The sequence below is a fragment of the Phoxinus phoxinus genome, assembly GCF_949152265.1.
Source record: "Phoxinus phoxinus genome assembly, chromosome: 21".
Classification (NCBI taxonomy): Eukaryota; Metazoa; Chordata; class Actinopteri; order Cypriniformes; family Leuciscidae; genus Phoxinus; species Phoxinus phoxinus.
Genome location: NC_136896.1, coordinates 3,064,019 through 3,085,627, shown reverse-complemented (window position 1 = coordinate 3,085,627; position 21,609 = coordinate 3,064,019). Strand labels below are relative to the sequence as shown.

Sequence of the window (21,609 nt, the reverse complement as noted above, 5' to 3'; positions counted from 1 at the left end):
CTGATAAGCTGGAGTCGTCAAATTCTGGGGCCAAAGCAATCAGACGACTGGTGGAGTGTACAGGTTTCCCAGTTTTTAACAACTTGAACTCATCAGGAAAACAATCAATTTGACATTTCTGAAGGATATGCCACTCTGCGGTTTGGTAGTCCACTGCCGATGGTGGGCCTGTATGTTTTTGCCCCTGAACTGTGGCCTACTAACTCGCTCCAGGTGCTGTGAGTGGTAGGCTCAGGAATGTCAGGAACAACCACTTCTTTCATAAGGCCACAGAAGATTCCTTTACGCTGCTCTGTTTTGATTTCCAATGGAAATGATGGTCCTTGGTTCCATCTGTGGGGCACTAAAGGGTTTTACCTCGGGTGAGGTCATCCGCTGGCCTGGGTGCCAGCCTGAACCCTGCCCAAAACATTTTTTTGGTCGGAAAGTTCGGTCTGGACTCGATCCGTTGAGGAGTAATTATGCTCGGCTCCCAGAAGGCCGAGCCAAGTGGTTGGGTTAAACTGGTTTTCCACAAAGACGACTGCAGCTGGAGAACTGAGATGTTTAGATTCCGCTATCGCGTCTGTTATAAAAGAAATCGACAGCGCATCCATTTTAAAAGACGAACAGAGAACCGCAATCAAGACATTTGTCGATCGGAAATATGTGTTTGCCATCCTTCCTACAAGATTCGGCAAAAGTTTAATTTATGGTTGCTAAGAAGATGGGACGCAATGAAAACCAATGAAAGAGATGGGCTCACGATCTCTGTTCTCTGAAGCCTCAGATGAACACGCTTCTTCAGCCGAGTCTCTTTCGTCATCTTTCCATTTTTTAAAATCAGTCAAGTCGCGTTGCAACCGTGTTATAAAGTTGAGACAGGGCCGACAAAAGAATTATTTGCTTTATTGTCGAGATCTAATCCTAAACGGAGAACTTGTTCGTATATACACACACCTTTTGTATTTCTCTCAAAAATGCTATTCGTGCTTGTAAGTACTCTGCGAATTCACATAATTTTTTTATTTACACTCATTAATTTACTACTTCTTTCAGCGTGCGTGCAGTTGAGCTCTGTTGACAACTATGCGTCGCTCAACATACGTCACTTATTGCGTTGCTCTGATTGGTTGTAGGTCTATCCAATTGAGTGCAGAGTTTTTTTTTTCCTGGTTCGGTTAAGACACGCCTCATAATCAAAGCCCTATAGAGCTGGTAAGTCCCGCCCCCTCCGCTAACCCCGCTGGACCTCAAAGTTGAAAAACCGTCAATGCAAGTGAATGGGAGAAAATAATTATTTTCTGGTCCCGTTTGAATTGTGCCATGAATTTGAACATATGTTGACTGTGAATTTTTTATATAATCTTTCGTGTGAAAAATGCTACAATTTAGTGTTGTTACGACCGCTAGCGGTCAGCCGCAACAGGAAAAGGAAGAGAGTCACACTACCAGAGAGATAACGAATAATTTGAATTTTATTGACCATAAAGGGTTAACGTCAGGGGCAGACAAGGCCAAAATAACAAACAAAACAATCTTCTTTTTAGAACCTAAATTACCTTTAACAAAAGAAAGAAAAAAATGAAAATACAGTTTTAACTTACCTAACTCCCTTACACATAAACAAAGTAAAAGAAATAAACAAATACAAATAAATAGGCGTCAAACCCCCTACCTCCCTTAATATGGTAACAATTACAAGAAAGTTAACACACATTTAAAAAGTAGGTTGACAAGTTAGAATCGGTATCCAAAGACGTAGTCAATCAGGCAATAGTCAGATATAGAGAAAACCAGAAATAGGATTACATTCACCAAACACTTACTCAGTTTCAATAAACATTAATAATCTCTCTGGCACGACACTCTTACTAAATTAAATAACGGCGAAACAAACAAAGCTGAAGAGAAACACTAAACGGGACGACCGCGAAACACAAAGGCATAAAGCACAAAGTCAGCGAGGCTCAAAGGCAACCATGCTGTGTCAGAGGCGGTCCTTATATCCAGGTCAGGTGCATAGCTGGTCCAATCACAGTCTTCCACAGATTAACAGAGGTAACGCCCATCTGAAACAAGCTTGACAACACACAAAGAGAAAGAGAGCAAGACACACCTACACACACAAGGACAATTGATACATACACACAAAATATCTCAGAATCCTAACAAGTGGGTAGAAGTTTGATACGGGTAGACTTTGTGTGAGAGCACTTTGTGGACTACAACTCTTCGCTGCTGTCGACGCGTTTGAAACGTCAACACCACTAGCTCACGGCTCTAGCTCACGGATCCCGCTAGACATGGCTGTGTCTTTGGTGCACTTCACCGCCTTCTTTCAGGGAGAGGACAAAATCGGTGAGGTTGGCGAAAACCACGGGTAAGTCAACTTTATGGGGTGACGTCACATAGGCGACATGTAGTCTTTCTCGTTATGTCTTTTCCACAACTGCTAGCCGACGAATCATACCATATACTGTCAAACTTGTAACATGAAAGATTATATAAAAAATTCACAGACAACATATGTTCACATTCATTGCACAATTCAAACGGGACCAGAAAATAATTATTTTCTCCCATTCACTTGCATTGACGGTTTTTCAACTTTGAGGTCCAGCGGGGTTTTACGGAGGGGGCGGGACTTACCAGCTCTATGGAGCAGTATCAGACTCACATTCTGCCTAGAATATGAGTATGACGAAGTCAGGCTAGTCGTCCGCTGGTGGAATCTGTCCAAAGTGTCACTGTATTGATCTTTAGGGTGAGCTCAGTTTGCAAGAGTTTGGCTAAATGGGCACCATTCAGGGCAGCACACAACTCTAGTCGGGGAATGGTCAGACGTCGTTTTGGGGCAACCTTGGACCTTGCTAGTATAAAGGCTAACTGGACATGACCACTGTCCTCCTCAGTACATAAGTAGGCGACAGATCCATAAGCTTGCTCGGATGCGTCGCACAAGATGTGAATCTGTCTGGTGGTGTGAGTCTGGCCAATGTCTGAGGATGTGACACAGCGGGGAAAAAGAAATACTTGCTAACGTAGGGAGTTCTCCCTCCCATTCCTTCCAGGATCTCAAAAGGTCATCAAGTAGATTTGGGTCATCCCATTCTCGTTGCTTGTCCCATAATCTCTGAACTAAAATCTTGGTCCGTGTGGTGAATGGGATTATAAAACCTAAGGGGTCGTACTGGGTTGCAAGTACCTTGTAGATGTGCCGAAGGGTACATGGTCCAGGCTTGACGGGACGGGTATTATACCCAAAGGAGATCTGATTTGCAGTGCCACCTTAAACCTTACTTATAGGTTTACTTAATACATTACTTATATTAAACATAACAGATGAACTTTGGCGCTAGTGAGAGCTGCTGCGATGGTGGGCAGAACGAGCTTGTGATAACTCAATAAAGTACACAAATCTGCTTTAAACACATAGATAATCACAGGATAAAAGGAAATAAACAACTTACATTCTTGTCATTAACTCGCTCACATAAGACCACCACTGAAGGAAAGAAAAGATATTAATCTCCTGCATCGGAGCATTCATATCTCGTTCGTCTCTTACTGACTGCTAGGCACTGACTGACGTCATTATAGTAAGCAACGCTCTGATTGGATGAAACCTTCTTAACAGACGTACAGAGCTTTAGCATTAACCCCCCTATGGGACCATCAGCTTGAGTGATATACAGATGATTAAGACAGTGTAGTAATGTCTTTAAGCAAAACGGTTGTAAAACATGTAGACGTACAGTAATTCCCGGGACGTCTATACTGTAGCTTGGCTAGGAGGATGACTGACTCTCTGCGATGATGTCCATGACAGTTAGGACTTGAAGCCTTGGTAATCTGAAACAAAGAGACGACAGCCAGAAGGTGCACAGAAAAAAGCTTGATACTTAAAGTGGTGAGGGCGGGAGGGTTGTGAGCAGTTTGAGCATGCTTACCTAGCAGTAATGCCACGTATATATATATATATATATCCTCCCGTCTAATAGGAGAAAGGTAGTGATTGGAGTGATTTGTCAGCTGATCGCAGCCTATGCCTACGTGTCCTGTCTGAACTGACGCTGTGCTTGATATTAACTTGTAATTGTCACTAGTATAGTTTTCCCTTCACAGACATTAAAGTTGATTAAAAATTCTGAAAAGAGACTTTGGACAATATTGAGATTATAATGAGACTTTAATAATTTAATAAATACAATTATAATGCTAACTTAAAAAAAAATATATATATATGGGAAAATGCAATGTGGATATATGACACTCAAACCTGCTAAAATAAAAACAATATTTTACTCAAATTATTAAAGTCTTTGAAAACACAAAAGCGGAATTATTATCTGATGCAGATTAGGCTATCTCAACATGGCCAAATATTGGCTGATTAATTGGTCTGATCAATAATGATCTAAAATGTTGTAAAATAACAAGTTTGTTATTTTCAATGTTTACTTTGTTCAATGAACACACATTTTTAGTTAAACTGAACATTATCACTTGCATGATCTTTACATGAAAAATTAATCAAAACTCTCTGCTTTCATTTAGTTTCACTCTGAACATTTACTGTCATCATTGTTGGTTCTGTCATCATTGTTGGTTCTGTCATCATTGTTGGTTCTGCAGAAGCGCCTCTTTCATATTCCATCAGGAATCCAGAAGGGTTGTTGCGTTTGAACCTCTTTATACAAAAGATTGTCATCACGATGATGAAGATGATGATGATGGAGCCTACAACAGCACCAGTGACGATAATGGCCTTAGATCCACGACCTGTTTAATATGATTTATAATAAAATTAAGAATATTCAGTAATCTCTTTAGATGCATTCAAATGCTGTAGCAACACAGTTAACATCAAGACTCACAATATATTTCTGCTGCTGTTAGAATTTGTACACATATCTAAATGTACTCTATACAGAAACATACAATTCAAACAACTAGCATCTTTCTGTGTTGTGTAAGTAACCTGAACTCATACTCCGTAACAAAGAGTTATTATAGAATGTAATATCTTTCTTACCAGAAACTTCAGTGTTAATGTCATGTTTAATGGTCTCTGTTAACAGATATTAAACCACTGTTAGTAGATGGAAAATAAGTTGCAAACGTAAACATCAGCACAGCGTACACTGTAGAAATCTGAAAAGTTTACATCAGTTTAATACATCAATAGAAATCTAATTTGTCACTTTACACATCAACAGTAAAGTTGAAGTGTGTCGTTAAATTGATCATATACAGTAATGTGTATATAACAAAAACAGCAGCACATTGTTTTATAGCTATATAATGACTATTTAACAGCTTCTTGTATTCTGTTAGTAACCAATTTGTTTTCAATTATACGGTAAATAATAATAATACAATGTAATATATTTCGGATCTTCAGTGACAGGTTCAGGTTTACTGGTCTCTGTGAACAGATTTTAAAGCACTTTTTAAACCACTGATTGAAAATAAATGTACAGTTGCAAACATTTATTGAATTATAAACAACATTATTATACGGTACCTGTTATGTTCACAATGAATTCAGTTTGTGTCGGTCCACATGTTGTTTGCACAAAGAATCTGAATTGTCCCGTCATTGTTGTATTTGAACTGAATCTGCATGTGGAGCTGTTTCTCTGTTCACAGGGGTCACGAGGAAACTCTTCTCTACAGATTGTGGAGTTATTATATTTCTCAGGATATTGAAACTTAAACAACATAATGCAGCATCCAGACTTCTTCAGAGAGACGCTGCATGTGAGAGTTACTTCTTCATCCACAGTTCCAGTCACATCCTCACAGCGTACACTGATGGCATCTGAAAAATAACAGTGTGTCATACAGCAACTGAACAATAATACAAAATCTCTGTAACTTTAATAAGAAGATCAGATTGACTTCCACTGAATATTGTGCATCTTTATTTTTTTGTGTGTATATATGAATCAAATTCATATATTGACCAAAACATTTTCCATTATTTTAGAATTTAGTCCCTTCTTAAAATTCACACACACACACACACACACACACACACACACACACACACACACACACACACACACACACACACACACACACACACACACACACACACACACACACACACACACACACACACACACTCTCTTTCTAGGGGAAAGTTTATTCTCTTACCATCAGCTTGATAGACAGCAGGAAAAATCCAAACCAGAATGGACAGTTGCACTGCATTTACAGCATTCATGGTTTTGATTCTGCAATAGAAAAAAACAACAACAACAGCAGGAAGTTGCATAAGACGTGAAACGTAAACAACTAGGACTAAGGGAGTGCTAGAGATTAAATCAAGGGTGTAATCCATCCGCTTCACCTGCTGTTAGCATCCCATTGACTCCCATTCATTTAAGTCACTTTGACAGTAAATAACTTTACATCTGAGGCGTCCAAAGACTCCATTTGTCCATTATTTATTTCCAGAGATGTATAAAGTACTAGAGACCCAGACTTGAGTAAAAGTACAAGTGCTCTATCAAAAAAGTGACTTGAGTAGAAGTTAAAGTGCTCTTAAAACACCCAATTAAGTAGAAGTACTAAAGTATTCAAAAAAAATTGTACTTAAGTATTGCTAGTAGTTTATTTTAAAATGTACTACTCAAGTACTGAAAGTAAAAGTACAAGTATTGTGTTATGTAGTTATTAAAGAAAGCAGTCAAAAGTTTGAACATCATATTGTTTATATTACTTCAAATTTTTAGGACACTTACAATTCATGTGGCTGAAGCAGAAGTACAAGGACAGGAATGTACAAGAGCACCTTAAAATACTGAGCTTAACTCTTTGTAAACAAAAACAGATCAAGTATGTCTATGAAATCTATCATAATTGTCAAAATCAGCAAATTGTTGAGCTAAAAGCCGTGAGGGACGTTGTTTGGTCAAGCGTTCTCATGACGACAGCACAGGAGTTTTTTTACTGAATGGGAGCAGCTGACGCTCATAATTCATATTAAAGGTATCGACTCATTTTTTTTATTACATAACTCCGGACACAAATTAAGACATAACTGTGACTATAAGTTTCTCAGAATAAAATAGTGGTCAGATACTGAAACTTGAGTCTTATATCTTTTTAATTATGTATTGTTTGTCAAGGTAATAACATTAGGCTACATATAATAGTACATTTAAAGTATTTAAACAAAGAACGATTCAGTGCCTCGGCGTCCTCATGAAGGCTAACAGTTACACACTTCATTCTATATGAATTGTCTTTCACTCCGACAAATTAAAACGTGGACTCTAAGTTGGGCCAGGAGTGGTCTCCTTCCTCACCGCCACGATCACTCGAAGTTGAAGGTGGTGCTTCTGGTTCTTCCATCTAGAAACAAACTAACAAAGCGCAAGTGTTTTAAATGGAGGCAGCTGAGCGGGAGCACGCGCGATCTTCTCGATCGCTTGATTCGCGCACTAATGAGCCAGCATCATCAAACCTGGTGACAGAGCCATCTACCGCTCTGGCAGTGATAATGTGGGTTTGGAATGATTCGTAACATTTTTATAATTGTAACGAGTAACAATGCAGCACATAAAAAATGTATTGGAGTAAAAGTATTAAACTCATTGAAAATATGTACTGAAGTAAAAGTGGAAGTATGAGAAAAAAATTATACTCTAGTAGAGTACAGATACAGCCTTTTAGTACTTAAGTACAGTAGTGAGTGAAGTAGTTATACTTCGTTACTATACATCTCTGTTTATTTCTAAAGAAACACGACAATGTATAAAAGGCTCCATTACCTTGTATCTTACGTTATGGCCCCGTAGAAGCCGTATTTGTAAAAAATAGGCTAACGATTGCGTCATAATCACGCGACTCTCTGTCGCACAGTCGAGAAATTACCGTATGATCGGGGGGACGTGGAGGCATAAAGTCTGATAAAGTCAAGGGAGAAGCCCGAGTGATAAAGTCAAGGGAGAAGCCCGAGTGATAAAGTCAAGAGAGAAGCCCATAGAGAGTGATAAAGTTGCTCCTGCTGCTGCTCATGGACAGCTAATGCTCACGCTCTCCGTCTCTGAGAGATTCGGAAGGAATGATTCAGATTTCTCTCGGCACATCTACTAGAAGACTGACAGCTGTCAGACACGTTGTTGACGTCACCAAGCTCAGTTTGAGCCTGCGCAGTTCGCCTGGCGATCAGGAAGTGAGTGCTTCAACTGGGCTTCACTTTTCTCCGTTGAAGTCTATGGGGTCGCTGTGTCCATCTTATATACTGTCTATGGATTAAATAGTAGATTGAGATGATTTACTGAAAGTTGAGCAGAAATGTCAGAATTTATCAGCATAAGTTTGCTTGATTAAATCAAGTCCATTAGGAATAGATCAACCAAAAACAACACGTCTGCCATCATTTGAACAGTGAATATGGATCAGTAAATATAAAGGATATTATTTTCCTGTTGCGAGAGAGTTTTTGCTCACCTCTGGTCTGTATGTCTGCAGCGTGAGTTCATTACTTCGCCTACATTTCACTTTCACTTTTTGTTTTTGTCACTCCCTGACTTGCAAATCTCAGTGAAGACAGCTGGCACTTCAATACTTAAAATCCCCCTAGTGAATATAGCCTAGGCTACTACCCATCAAAATCGTTGCTTATTATTACTCGGATTAATAGGTCAAGAATTTGAATAACTTGGATTTAATTGCTCTACTCTTCAATGCTATAATAGTAATACGCATAACTGCCCTTCAAAGAGTCAAGGCGGTGCTGTTGTTTCCCTTTACTATTGCACACCTGAACAAACACAACAGGGAGATTCTTCTTCTTTGTAATGCATTAAACTCAATGGAGGAACTCTTATAAAGAACCTGTCAATCTCTCACTCGGTATGCAGGCGGTTAATGGATTGCATCACCAGTCAAAGTATGAATGCATGCAGTTTGTCTAATATTTTCCATCATTACAAACAATAAAAGTCACAACTGTTGTGCCTCGATTCAAAACGGTGGGCTACAGATAGTCTGTTCTTATGTTACGTTATCTTGAGTGTTACTTGGCGAATACTTCAATATTAACACGAGCGGAGTGGAATAAAGAAAGTCTTTAGCAGGATTAATATTCAAAACGGTAAGCGCGCACTGCTACTGTTTATGGTTTGTGTATCTGCAGACTGCAGCGTTGATCTCTCTTTTTGAATGACGAATATAGACGAATATCTGCAGAAATACAGTTGTCTCATTTACACGCAGGCGCAGATTCTAGCGGACAGTATAGAAATGTATAGAATTAGTATAGAAATGCCAGCGGTCTTCACCTATACATCATGAAGGGCAGATTAGCAAGCCTAACGACTGTAGTAATCTCGGTTTGTTCAAGTGCAGCTTTTTACCCCGACGCGAGGCGACAACAGAGTCGGCTTTCATCTGCGCTAGTTCGTCGGCGTCGGCTTGGTGAGTTCCAGGCAATATCAGTCAAGTACTGAGGAGCCACATTACGCAAAGCCTTATTATATGCCGGTGTAACCCAGTGTAATCATTTACAAGTTTATTTTTTTATATATTTTATGTGCATGTTATAAATATGGTTGTGAATAAGTTCTATGTTTCTTAAGTTGATGGGGTAGCCTATTTATTATTTTTGTATTTTGACATTTCTATTGTTCAGCCAATCGTATTCACTTGTCCATGTTGGGTGTGCAATCAGTGCTCTAGATTAAGGGGAAGGGGGCGGGAAGTATTGAGTGCAAGGGTAAACTAGGAAGAATAAGGAGAGCACGAAAAAGAAGAGCGTGCGATCATCTGGTGTAATATTGTTTCACAAAAAATATAGTGTAAACAATGCTATCTTGTCTTACAATAGTTTATGTAGTTAGTGTGTTGTCTAAACGAGAACAGACACTTATACTACAGACACGGGTAAGAATTATTTCTCCACAAAATATTCTTGGTTGTGTTTATTCCAGCCTCCATTTACTAATACAGCAAATGGACTATTTACGGAGACTGAACATTGTCTATCTTGCTCGGATGGATTGTGTGTTTAGTTGGCGAGTTGTCAGCGCGAGGATTCGTGGCAGTTTCAGATGAGGATGATTCCAGATGATTTATGAATTAACGCAAAGTCCTTTTATTAAACCCGCCTCTGATGACCGGGAGATTAGCGCCCAGCTAGCAATAATTGTGCGGGCCAAAAGCGGCCCTATTAAGGCTAAAACATTCGGCCGATCTTTGGCATGAATCTAGGTCCGATTGCTCTGCGAGCACTCGGTTTTAACACGGCCCGATCAAGGACCCCGAGTGAGAGGACGTAAAGCTCCCCTCCAATCCCGTTCTTTGTTTGGGCTAATTTAAACTTTATTGATTTTTCATTTATGTCAGCTTAATACTAAAATAGCTGAGCAGCCGTTATTTATGCAAGATATTTTGTTTTGGACAAGTCATGACATTAACGAGTATTGACTGATGACTGATAGGCCTACATTATCAGATACGGTCAAGAATTTACGTCAATTTTAAAATAATTTGTATGTTAATTATTCCTACATTAAAACCATCCTTCATTTAACCTAACGTTAAGCCGAGTCATTTCCAGAAGTGGTCTAGATCATAGGCTACAGCCAGAATGGTTACCAGTAACAGTTAAGGTGAACATGAATCGGCCCAGTGCTTTACAGCCGTAATAAAAAATGCATATGCCAGAGCGAGCTATGGGCCACAGTCGGCCCGGTTAACAGGGCAGCCGAGCTCGGGCCGATTATGCTATCTGGGCGTAGGCTTCAGGTTCTTATCTGGAAAAGACATCTGGATCAGCTGTTGTTGGGATCTGCAACTGAGGCTGAGTCTGTTGTTGCCACAACCACTGCAATCAGACTAGATCTTAATCAGAAAACATTCCGCAGATCCAAAACATTGAAAAACAACCTAAACCAGGCTCCAACATCTCTGTTTCAGAGCCCATGTCAAACACAGAACGCCGTTATCCCACTAGGGAAAGATGCCCACCAAAAAGACTTGATTTAGTCATGAAACAAAAAAATTAAGTAAAGAAGAAAAGAGTGTAACTAAGGCACTGGCCCGCCCAGGCAAGTTTGATCAAAATACATTTTTAGTTTTATTATTCAAATGTATTTAAGAAAATATATAGGCCTAAATATAAACCTGATTTGTTGTTGGCTGGTGTGTTAAAATTGTTTTCCGAAAAATGGAACTGTTGAAGCAATTTGAAGAAAGCCTCCCTCCGGAACGTAATTGGTTGCTACGGTTGCTAGGGGTTCCGACAGAAAGACTCTCTGGGCGGCGGGCTCTGGCGGCCTTTTTAAGGGGAGTCGCACACCGGACGAGAAGATCAGCGCAGCGCCTCGTCTTTAAAATTCAAACATTATTCTCTATGAGAGTACACACCGGCGGCGCCATTCGGCGTCTGTCCGCGGCGCCCAGAAACGGCGGCAGGACCTTGTTCAAAATCCTGCCGCGCCACAGAGCGCCAATGCCATATATATAGGCCTAGTTTTTTTTTAAATATTAAATTTACACTTAGGCCTATTTGTCTCAAATCGCCGTTAATGTATATAGCTACTGACTTCACCCTGTGCTGCAATAGACATTTAGTTTTACATTCATTTACAGAAATCAGCAGCAGAATGAAAATTGCTGATGTTATCGGATTTTCAGGTGATATTCTCAATTCATTCAGTTAACGGACGCTCTGAGGTAAAGTGTTCAGACTGCAGACTCAGCAACGATTGTATTTAATTGTACAGTACAATCATAACATAGTACAGACATTATCTTAATTCCATAATGTCCTTAAACATAACAATTTTGCTGGCCATCAACTGAGAAAGTGCGCGTCCGGTCTGCGATGGCTACCTCGAGTTGTCCTCGACGCTACACTGCACTTCTCGTCTGGTGTGGTTTAATAATTAAGTCTTTTTTTGTTGTTGGAAAAACTAGGCCCACTCACTTTTTCACTGGCCGGCCCAAAGTACAATTTCTGCCTACGCCACTGCTTACATACTGTAACTTTTGATTACTTTATCACCAGAAAATGTTATCCAAATGAACTTCACCAAAAACCTTCCTCCTTATTCCTTTACTGAGTTATTGAATGCCAAATATAGACCTATGTAAAATTATACATATAAAAGTATCAAAAATCATATCAAAATCTTAGAATGATTATGTCCAAATGTGATGAATTTATTTTCTAAAAAGTTTTATATCAAAATATACATACCTTTTGGCTCTCCTTGCTGTAGTTTTGGTGGAGATACGAGTCTTTACTGTTTTTGTATTCCACTCAGAAAAATGTCTTCGGGGTTTTAAGGGGTTAATCTGTCCCTGGTCTGTCTGGCAACTTTATCCATTCGGTCCTCCAGCACGAGAGATCATGATGATCTGTCGGTCTTTTGCAGCTCATCTGCTGATATAAGGAGGCAATGGCATGCGCACAGAATAACAAAATAAGAGTCCTTTTTTAATGCTGTCCATGTGATCAATACATGAATCAATAAACTTGTTAATCGGAACTGCATAAGGAAATGCAGAATAACTTAGAAAAAACATAACAGTTGTGTATATACTTTGTGTGTATCACATAAACACCCTGAAAATGACATCTAGAAACCCCTTTTAAAAAGTTGACCATTTAAAAAAAATCTGTTCTTATCTAACTTAACATGTGAAAATCAATTAAAGCATCAGTTAGGCTACTGTCAGAAATGAACATCTGATTTAATTTACCTAGTGCTGTTTTAACACTTAATTCAAAGCAAACACGGTCCTTACAGAACTTATTACAAGCAAACCACATACCGGTACTGTATGAAAGACCAGGAGCAAAGTGAGAGAATAAAGAAACTTCAGAGTAAAAGTTGTTCCTTCACTTTCAACATCAACAACATCAGTTTCATCTGATAATCATATTGATCAAAGACAAATGTTTCATCCCGGCAGGACACGGCCTCTGCTGGCAGGAGAATACATTGCAACAGTAACATGGGGCAACATTATTTTCTCCTGACAATAGATGCCACAAAATCTCATCTCAACACTTTTAATGAATGGCTACGATATTTTCAATTTTGTCGTTTCATCTGAATATTAACATTTGTGAGATTTAGTCAGCCGAAACAAAGTTTTGAGGATAATTTATCTAATTTTGTATCTCTGGATAATGAGTTTGGGTCATCCAAAGTTTTTTGTGTCTATTTGTTAATGAGCGATTTGAGGACACATTAGTGTTTTTGGATTTGTGGAGTAAAAGCTATAGTTTATATTTTGACGTAAAAATATAATAAGTGGCATGTTGTTACGTGTGTTATTATGTTTAGACTTATTGTAATTAATGGGGTTATTTATTTTTTTACATTTATTATATATACATTTCAGACATGTTTGCATATCGGTTAATTGAGTGAAATCGTTCAATTCGCTTTCAGTGTTTCTATTATGACATATCTTAATTAAAATATGGCCAATTAAATATGTAAATAGCCATTAGCAAGTATATAAGTCATAGAATAATTTTACCTTTCAGATTAATCTCTGTTACTGGGATTCTGCGTTGTCTGTCATCGGTTATTCAATTATTCAGCTAAATTGTCAAAATAAAATTAAATAGAATAGCTGATTTATTATTAAAAATATATGTCAATATTAATAAGAATTATATCAAAAGTAAATGATAAATTCTGTAAAAGTTTATCCAGTAGGGACCATCTTATCCCTCATTTAATATTTGTCATTTGTGTGCTATAACAACGAAATGAGCAAATGTTTCTATTTATTTCCTATAAAAACACATTGGCTGATGCATCATCATCCAGCACATGCTAAACTTATATTTACATGTTACAGTTTAAAAGTAAATCCACATTGTTCTTAAGAAGAAGCATCTTTCTAATACATTATATTCATACATGTATAACACTTGAGCAGAGAATTTATATTCCCACATCACCATTTACCACAGATTAACTTGTCACTAGTATAGTTGAAGGGTCACAGACATTAAAAGTTGATTAAAAATTCTGAAAAGAGACTTTGGACAATATTGAGATTATCATGAGACTTTAATAATTTAATAAATACAATAATAACGCTGACTTAAAAAAATCAATGGGATATACAATGTGGATATATGACACTCAAAACTGCTAAAATAGAAACAATATTTTACTCAAATTATTAAAGTCTTTAAAAACACAAAGGCAGAATTATTATCTGATGCAGATTATCTCAACATGGCCAAATATTGGCCGATTAATTGGTCTAATCATTAATGATCTAAAATGTTGTAAAATAAGTATATAAGTTTGTTCAATGAAACCCATTTTTAGTTAAACAACATTATCACTTGCATGATCTTTACATGAAAAATGAAACAAAACTCTCTGCTTTCATTTAGTTTCACTCTGAATATTTCCTGTCATCATTGTTGGTTCTGTCATCATTGTTGGTTCTGTCATCATTGTTGGTTCTGCAGAAGCGCCTCTTTCATATTCCATCAGGAATCCAGAAGGGTTGTTGCGTTTGAACCTCTTTATACAAAAGATTGTCATCACGATGATGAAGATGATGATGATGGAAGAGCCTACAACCGCACCAGTGACGATAATGACCTTAGATCCACGACCTGTTTAATATGATTTATAATAAAATTAAGAATATTCAGTAATCTCTTTAGATGCATTCAAATGCTGTAGCAACTCAGTTACTGCAGGGATGGAAATTAACTTTTTTGTCCACCTGCCACTGTGGCTGGTGGATTCCAAAATCTACCAGCCACTCAATGTTTTTACCAGCCACTTTCTTGTTTTTAACCGACAATGTGTAACTGCATGTGAAAATTAATACTACAAGATCTACAATACTTAAGCTGTTTATTCCATAGGGTAAAATCTCAAGATGTGCCTCCTCTAAAAGTGTCCGGGTGAAACCGCATGCTACTTTTATTTACCCGCCACAGTGGCTGGTAGGTGAAGCGAGTTTACCAGCCACAACACAAAATCACCAGCATTTGGCTGGTGCTAATTTCCATCCCTGAGTTACTGTAACATCACAGACTCACAATATATTTCTGCTGCTGTTAGAATTTGTACACATATCTAAATGTACAAGAAACATAAAATTCAAACAACTAGCATCTTTCTGTGTTGTGTAAGTAACCTGAACTCATACTCCGTAACAAAGAGTTATTATAGAATGTAATATCTTTCTTACCAGAAACTTCAGTGTTACTGTCATGTTTATTGGTCTCTGTTAACAGATTTTAAACCACTGTTAGTAGATGGAAAATAAATGTAGAGTTGCAAACATTGTAAACATCAGCACAGCGTACACTGTAGAAATCTGAAAAGTTTACATCAGTTTAATACATCAATAGAATGTCACTTTACACATCAAAAGTAAAGTTGAAGTGTGTTGCTTAATTGATCATATTATCATATTATTCTGTTTGTAACCAATTTGTATTTAATTATAAATAATAATACAATGTAATATATTTCTTACCAGGAGCTTTAGTGACAGGTTCAGGTTTACTGGTCTCTGTTAACAGATTTTAAACCACTGTTAGTATTGAAAATAAAAGTACATTTGCAAACATTTATTGAATTATAAACAGCAGTATTATATACGGTACCTGTTATGTTCACAGTGAATTCAGTTAGTGCCGCTCCACATGTTGTTTGCACAAAGAATCTGAATTGTCCCGTCATTGCTGTAGTTGAACTGAAGCTGCATGTGAAGCTGTTTCTCTGTTCACAGGGGTCAGGAGGAAAATCTTCTCTACAGATTGTGGAGTCAGTATATTTCTCAGGATATTGAAACCTATACATTCTAATGCAGCATCCAGACTTCTTCAGAGAGACGCTGCAGGAGAAAGTTACTTCTTCACCCACAGTTCCCGTCACATCCTCACAGCGTACACTGATGACACCTGAAAAATAGTTTAAATCAGTTTAATACATCAACAGAAAACTACAACCCCATTTCCAGAGAAGTTGGGACATTTTATCTAATGCAATAAAGAATCTGTGATTTGTTAATTACCTTTATTTAACCGTCAAAAGCAACAAGAAAGGATTTCCAACTTTTTTACAGAACAACTTAATTGTATTTTGTAAATATAAACAAGTTTTGATTTTGATAGCTGCTACACACTCTAAGTAAGTTAGGACACAGGCATGTTTACCACTGTCAGATCACCTTTCCTTTTACTTACACTTTTTAATTATTTGGGAATTAAGGATACTAATTGTTTAAGTGTTGCAAGTGGAATATCTGCCCAATCTTGTCTGATATAAGAACTGCTCAACAGTCCGTGGTCATAGTTGCCATGATGGGTCATACATGTTCAATAAGAGACAGATCTGGACTGGTCAGGCACATCTCTTCTATGGTGCAGTGTCTAGAAACCACTCAGTGTTATGTGCAGAATGAGGCCTGGCGTTGTCTTGCTTCCCAGGAAAGATGTCATCTTGATGGCAGTTTATGTCTCTGTATGATCCAAATATACGCCTCCATGTCAGTGGCACCTTCACACAAATGCAAGTTACTCATGCCGTTAGCACTGATGCCCCCCAATACCATGTTTGCTTTTGCACCCGTCACTGAGGAAAGTCTGGTTGCTCCCTTTCGTCTTTGGGACTGAGAACTCAATGTCTGTTTTTCCCCAAAGCAAGCCGAAACATGGACTCATCTGACCACAGCACACATTTCCAGTGTCTTCTAGACCGTCTGAGATGAGCTCGGGCCCAGACAACTGATGTATAGCTTTCTCCTTGAGGAACAGAGATTCAAGTGGCATTTCTTGATGCAGAGTCAGACTGTGTTAAAGGGGTCATCGGATGCCCATTTTCCACAAGTTGGTATGATTCTTTAGGGTGTTCATGTAAAGTTTGTAATATAATTTGGTTAAAATTCCTCAATGGTTGTGTACAACAACACCCTTTTTACCTCCTCAAAAACAGCTTTGTACACAGTGACCCGTTTTAAGTGAAAACAGTTTTCCAAAGTACTCTTGAGCACAAGTGTCTGTATTTATCAGAGTAGCATGACGGATTATCATGCAGTGCCATCTGAGGGGTCGAAGGTCACACACATTCATCAGAGGTCTCCTGTCTTGCCCAACACAGACTGAGATTTCTCTGGATTCCCTGAATCTTTTCACAATATTATAAATGGTAGATGGTGAAAGATGGTCTATTTTTAAAATAGTTAATCACAGAGTGATAAGCCATGAGCCATCTTTTCAAGAAAAGACTGATGCTGCGTAAACACTGGCACAAAAAATATGATCGTTTACTCACATCTGACACAGATGAGACACAAAAATCTGCACAAGATCCGATTTTTTCGCATCCGATCTGAGTCACTTCCAAATGCGTTTTTAAATCAGATACATATCCGACATCTGGACATTCGACCTACGTCTAAACACGCATATCCGATTCCCCTTTGAATTCCAAGCCCCCACAAGGCAAGGGCGACACGTCTATTCACAAAGATAGCTTTTAATGTTGTATTATGATGATATGAGGCAGATGTCAATGTGTCCAGTCGCTCACAGCTTTTTATAGAGATGGGAACTTTATATTTATCTTTGTAAAGAAAAGAAATTCAGAAACATTCAAGAGCTGGTTTTCAACCTCTGCCCGTGACTTTTATAAATAAAACAGCTTCACTACTGAAAGCTAGGCTACATTATATTTCTCAGCAATGAGGTGATAACTTCGCTGCATTAAACCGCTTTACTATTAGGTTACAAGCTCGCTCTTGCTAATTCATAAAATTATATATATATATTTGACTTATTTTGCTCGTCTCAACTTTTTTGGGGTGTGTTGCAGCCATTCAAATCAAAATTTGTTTATCTTTACAGAATACAATTAATTTGGTCAGTAAAAACTTTGTAAAAATATTTTCTTTGTCCTTTAGTCAGTTAAATAAAGCTTTAAGAAAATGAACAAATCACAGATTCATTATTGTATTGCACTTGGGACTAAAATGTCTGGAAAAATGTCTCTTTTCTGGAAATGAGGTTGTAATAAGTAATTTTACATGTCAAGAAATTACATTTAAAGTGTTTTGCTTCTTCAATATTAGCATTACCAAACAGAAATGCAAAAATAGCAACAGGTTCTGCTAACACTCTCCATCTGAGACTCTCCATCTACCATGTGACTCTGGGTCCAAGTTATGCATAATAGCCTACAGCATGATGAATTAGCTAAGAGACAGTCACTTCTTTAGAAAGTATTCTCTTACCATCATAAGCTTGACAGACAGCGGTGAAAGTCCAAACCAGAATGAACAGCAGCACAACATTACTAGCACCCATTGCTGTTCTTCTGCAAAAAACACATGACAAACATTTAGGAACATTTGTCCTGTGTGTTGATCACCGTAACTATCCTGGACTAAAAGTCACTGTGTGCAGACTAAGCAAATTGCTGTATAATGAATTGAACCACAATCAATCATAAATCATCTGTATTCACTAACATTACATTTAATCATTTAGCAGACGCTTTTATCCGAAACGACTTTATCATAAAGATGAAAATTAGACATTTTAAAATTCACAGTGACATCATTGTCTCTTTCAAGGAAAAGCGGCCATATTTGCAGTGCCTCTGGGCATCTAGTTCAGGCATCCAAGACCAAGTCCTATTTATTAGAATAGAGAAATCCTGAAATCTCAAAAACTCTCATTTAAATAACATATATCAAATCAGCAACAAAATATGACTGCCCCATTAATGTTGTTTGCTCAAATAGCACCAATAAAGCTTTTATTTCAGGCTGGACCAGAAGGATGCTGACTGTTTCTATAGCAACTAGAGTGATGACTTAACCAATCAGTGATTGCCTCTTTTATTTATAAGGTGGGGTTATTCCACCATACTGCACTTTTCCCCATTCATAGTAACATTTAAATGCACTGTTTCGGTATATCTAAAGTCTTTGATCAGTGAGTACTTTTAAGTGAAAGCAAGATGAGGGTAGATGCTATTTATATTTCATTTTGAGATGTGGACGTGGACGTGGACCTCAGGAGCCTAACCCGACTAAATGATTGGAGAAATCCTGTATACGTCACCAGAGAGAAGTCTAAGATGCATGGATGAATATTCACAATATATATATATATATATATATATATATATATATATATATATATATATATATATATATATATAAGACCTAAAACACGAGTTAAAAGGAAATATAGGTAAGGTATATATTGTTTGTTTCATGCCAACTTTAAGGCCCTAATGTTTAATTTCCACAACACGTTTTTCAGATTCGTATAACCTCTCTCTCTCTCTCTCTCTCTCTCTCTCTCTCTCTCTCTATATATATATATATATTATACAAAATTAAATCCTCACTGGGTTCAGTAAAAGCACATCGTGTTAAAGTTGCACAAGTTGCAAGTTGCAAGTGTAACAACACTCAGTAGACTACAACCTGTACCGAGACCTGTAACAATTTACTGTAACAACCATCCTAGTCTGCCATATACCATACATTGAATTATATATTCATTCAATCTAACGAACATTTCATGTAGGCCTAACTAAGGGCCTATCTATCGGGACCTTGGTACAGGGACAGGGTAACTGTTAACGTTAAAACAACTTACACAACGAAAGACATACTTACATTTCAATTCATAGAAACGCACAGTTTCGATTTAAAGAGGAGATTTGTGCTAAGTGTGACTATTAGCGCTAACTATCTGACTTGCTGTCTGTAGCCTAACGTTATGTCTTCGTCCAGTGAATTTATTAACTTTCACTTTCAGTTTCAAAATTGCTGAGATACAGTGGCGACATCCCTTACTCGTTTGATGTAAAATAAACAACAGCAATTGACCAAAGTGGTCGCTCGAAGGAAGAATATCGCCTTCATATGCTGTATTGTTATTACGTTAGTTGTTTTGGACAACAGAAAAAACATAATCGCTTAGTTCGCGCTGCTAATGCACAGGACTAAACTACATCGGCTGAACTCACTTGAAAAGCATATATGCTCACGACGAGTCAGCTACTCAGCTTCTTAACTTCCTAATGTCCATCAGATGAAGTTGCGACTTTATGATCCATGACGCTTTGAGAAAAATAAAAATAAATAAACTCTCTAGAATTGAAAATTAAAGAGGAAGAAACTCGGCGCAGTCCTCTCCGCCATCACAACACCACGTGACTGAGCCACGCCTTTGTCAACGTCACCGCCTTCGTCACAACACGGAGGCGGTGACACAAACACCGAAGTAATCAAACTCATGACAATCAGAAACACACATTATAATTTCCAATAGCTTATACAAACAGGACTTACTCTGCCATGCATGTGCACTGTCAATATGTAGCCTATAGATTCTTACTGATATCCAGTCTTGTTCTGGTTTTATATGCTTGTCATCTAGCTAAAGACAGACAGCAAACACACAAAACCCCACTACACTTCAGTTCAGTATAGTATAATATAGTCTTATGTACAATCTTTTATACAATATAATATAATATATAGGCCTATATATGTTATATGTAATATAATATCATCTTATATTCAATAAATATAATATATCAATAATCTATAATCATCATCATGTTCCAGATATTCATCTTTAGAGAGCTTCACAAGTCTTTATTCATTACATTGCTTTTTTTTTTTTTTTACAATAAGGCACACTGTACAATAATACCACAGTACTCACACTATTACACAACTGCATGTACTTACAGTAAAAATAGTTTTAATATACACTGTAAACTACAGGTAAAACTGGAAAAATTTGAATATGGTGCAAAAGTTCATTTATTTCAGTAATTCAACTTAAACGGTGAAACTAATATATTATATAGACTCATTACATGCAAAGTTAAATATTTCACGCCTTTATGTGTTATAATTTTGATGATTATGGCTTACAGCTTATGAAAACCTTTTCACAATATTATAATTTTGAATTTGGGGTTTTCATAATCTGTAAGCCATAATCATCAAAATTATAGCAAATAAAGGCTTGAAATATCTCACTTTGCATGTAATGAGTCTATATAATATATTAGTTTCACAGTTTAAGTTGAATTACTGAAATAAATGAACTTTTGCACCATATTCTAATTTTTTCCAGTTTCTCCTGTATATATAGCTATAAGACAAAATTAGTATCGAAGACATCCTTTAAAAGTGAGACCATCTTCTGCGGTGTCTTGAGATGTTCCCGATACGTTCTCGCTGGATTTATCTGGAAAGATGCATTAAACTTAAACCATTTGAATCATAATTCACAATATCATCCTATCAGAGACTCTCCATCACATCACAATATGATTCTTCTGCTGAGAATCTGGTAAATCTGATTTCTTGACACATTGAGATATTGATATCTGTGCACTCTGATACGTTTATATGGAAACCATCATATATCAGTTTATTTCTTAAACTTTAAACACTAAAGCATGTTTTCACAGACGAGCTTTAAGCCTATAGTCTCAGACTAAAATGCATGTTTGAGCTGTTTAAACCAAAAGCAACTTGTATAAAATATATCAGTGCCATTGTTTTAATGCAAACCTTGAATGTGTTTTATTATTTTTAAAGGCACATTTAAAAAATTTACTGAAG

At 37.4% G+C, this 21,609-nt stretch overlaps 2 protein-coding genes across 3 annotated transcripts; both read right to left on the bottom strand.

Moving 5' to 3' along the window:
• Positions 1 to 4,154: 4,154 nt before the first annotated feature.
• Positions 4,155 to 12,368, bottom strand: LOC306989729 (uncharacterized protein). Its single transcript, XM_079595666.1, has 5 exons — positions 12,203 to 12,368; positions 6,145 to 6,224; positions 5,510 to 5,806; positions 5,018 to 5,053; positions 4,155 to 4,764 (listed from the first exon to the last, which is right to left on the bottom strand). The coding sequence occupies exons 2-5, from the start codon at positions 6,212 to 6,214 to the stop codon at positions 4,532 to 4,534; spliced, it is 636 nt and encodes a 211-aa protein (XP_079451792.1). The 5' UTR covers positions 6,215 to 6,224; positions 12,203 to 12,368; the 3' UTR covers positions 4,155 to 4,531.
• A 978-nt stretch (positions 12,369 to 13,346) lies between these two features.
• Positions 13,347 to 20,222, bottom strand: LOC306989727 (uncharacterized protein). Of its 2 annotated transcripts, none has more exons than XM_079595662.1 (6): positions 19,992 to 20,222; positions 18,238 to 18,320; positions 15,611 to 15,907; positions 15,481 to 15,516; positions 15,190 to 15,225; positions 13,347 to 14,602 (listed from the first exon to the last, which is right to left on the bottom strand). In XM_079595662.1, exons 1-6 carry the CDS (start codon positions 20,000 to 20,002, stop codon positions 14,367 to 14,369), a joined length of 699 nt encoding a protein of 232 aa, XP_079451788.1. In that variant the 5' UTR covers positions 20,003 to 20,222; the 3' UTR covers positions 13,347 to 14,366. The 2 variants fall into 2 exon arrangements, with proteins under 2 accessions (XP_079451788.1, XP_079451789.1); XM_079595663.1 differs by having other exon boundaries at positions 19,639 to 20,183.
• Between the last annotated feature and the right edge of the window lie 1,387 nt (positions 20,223 to 21,609).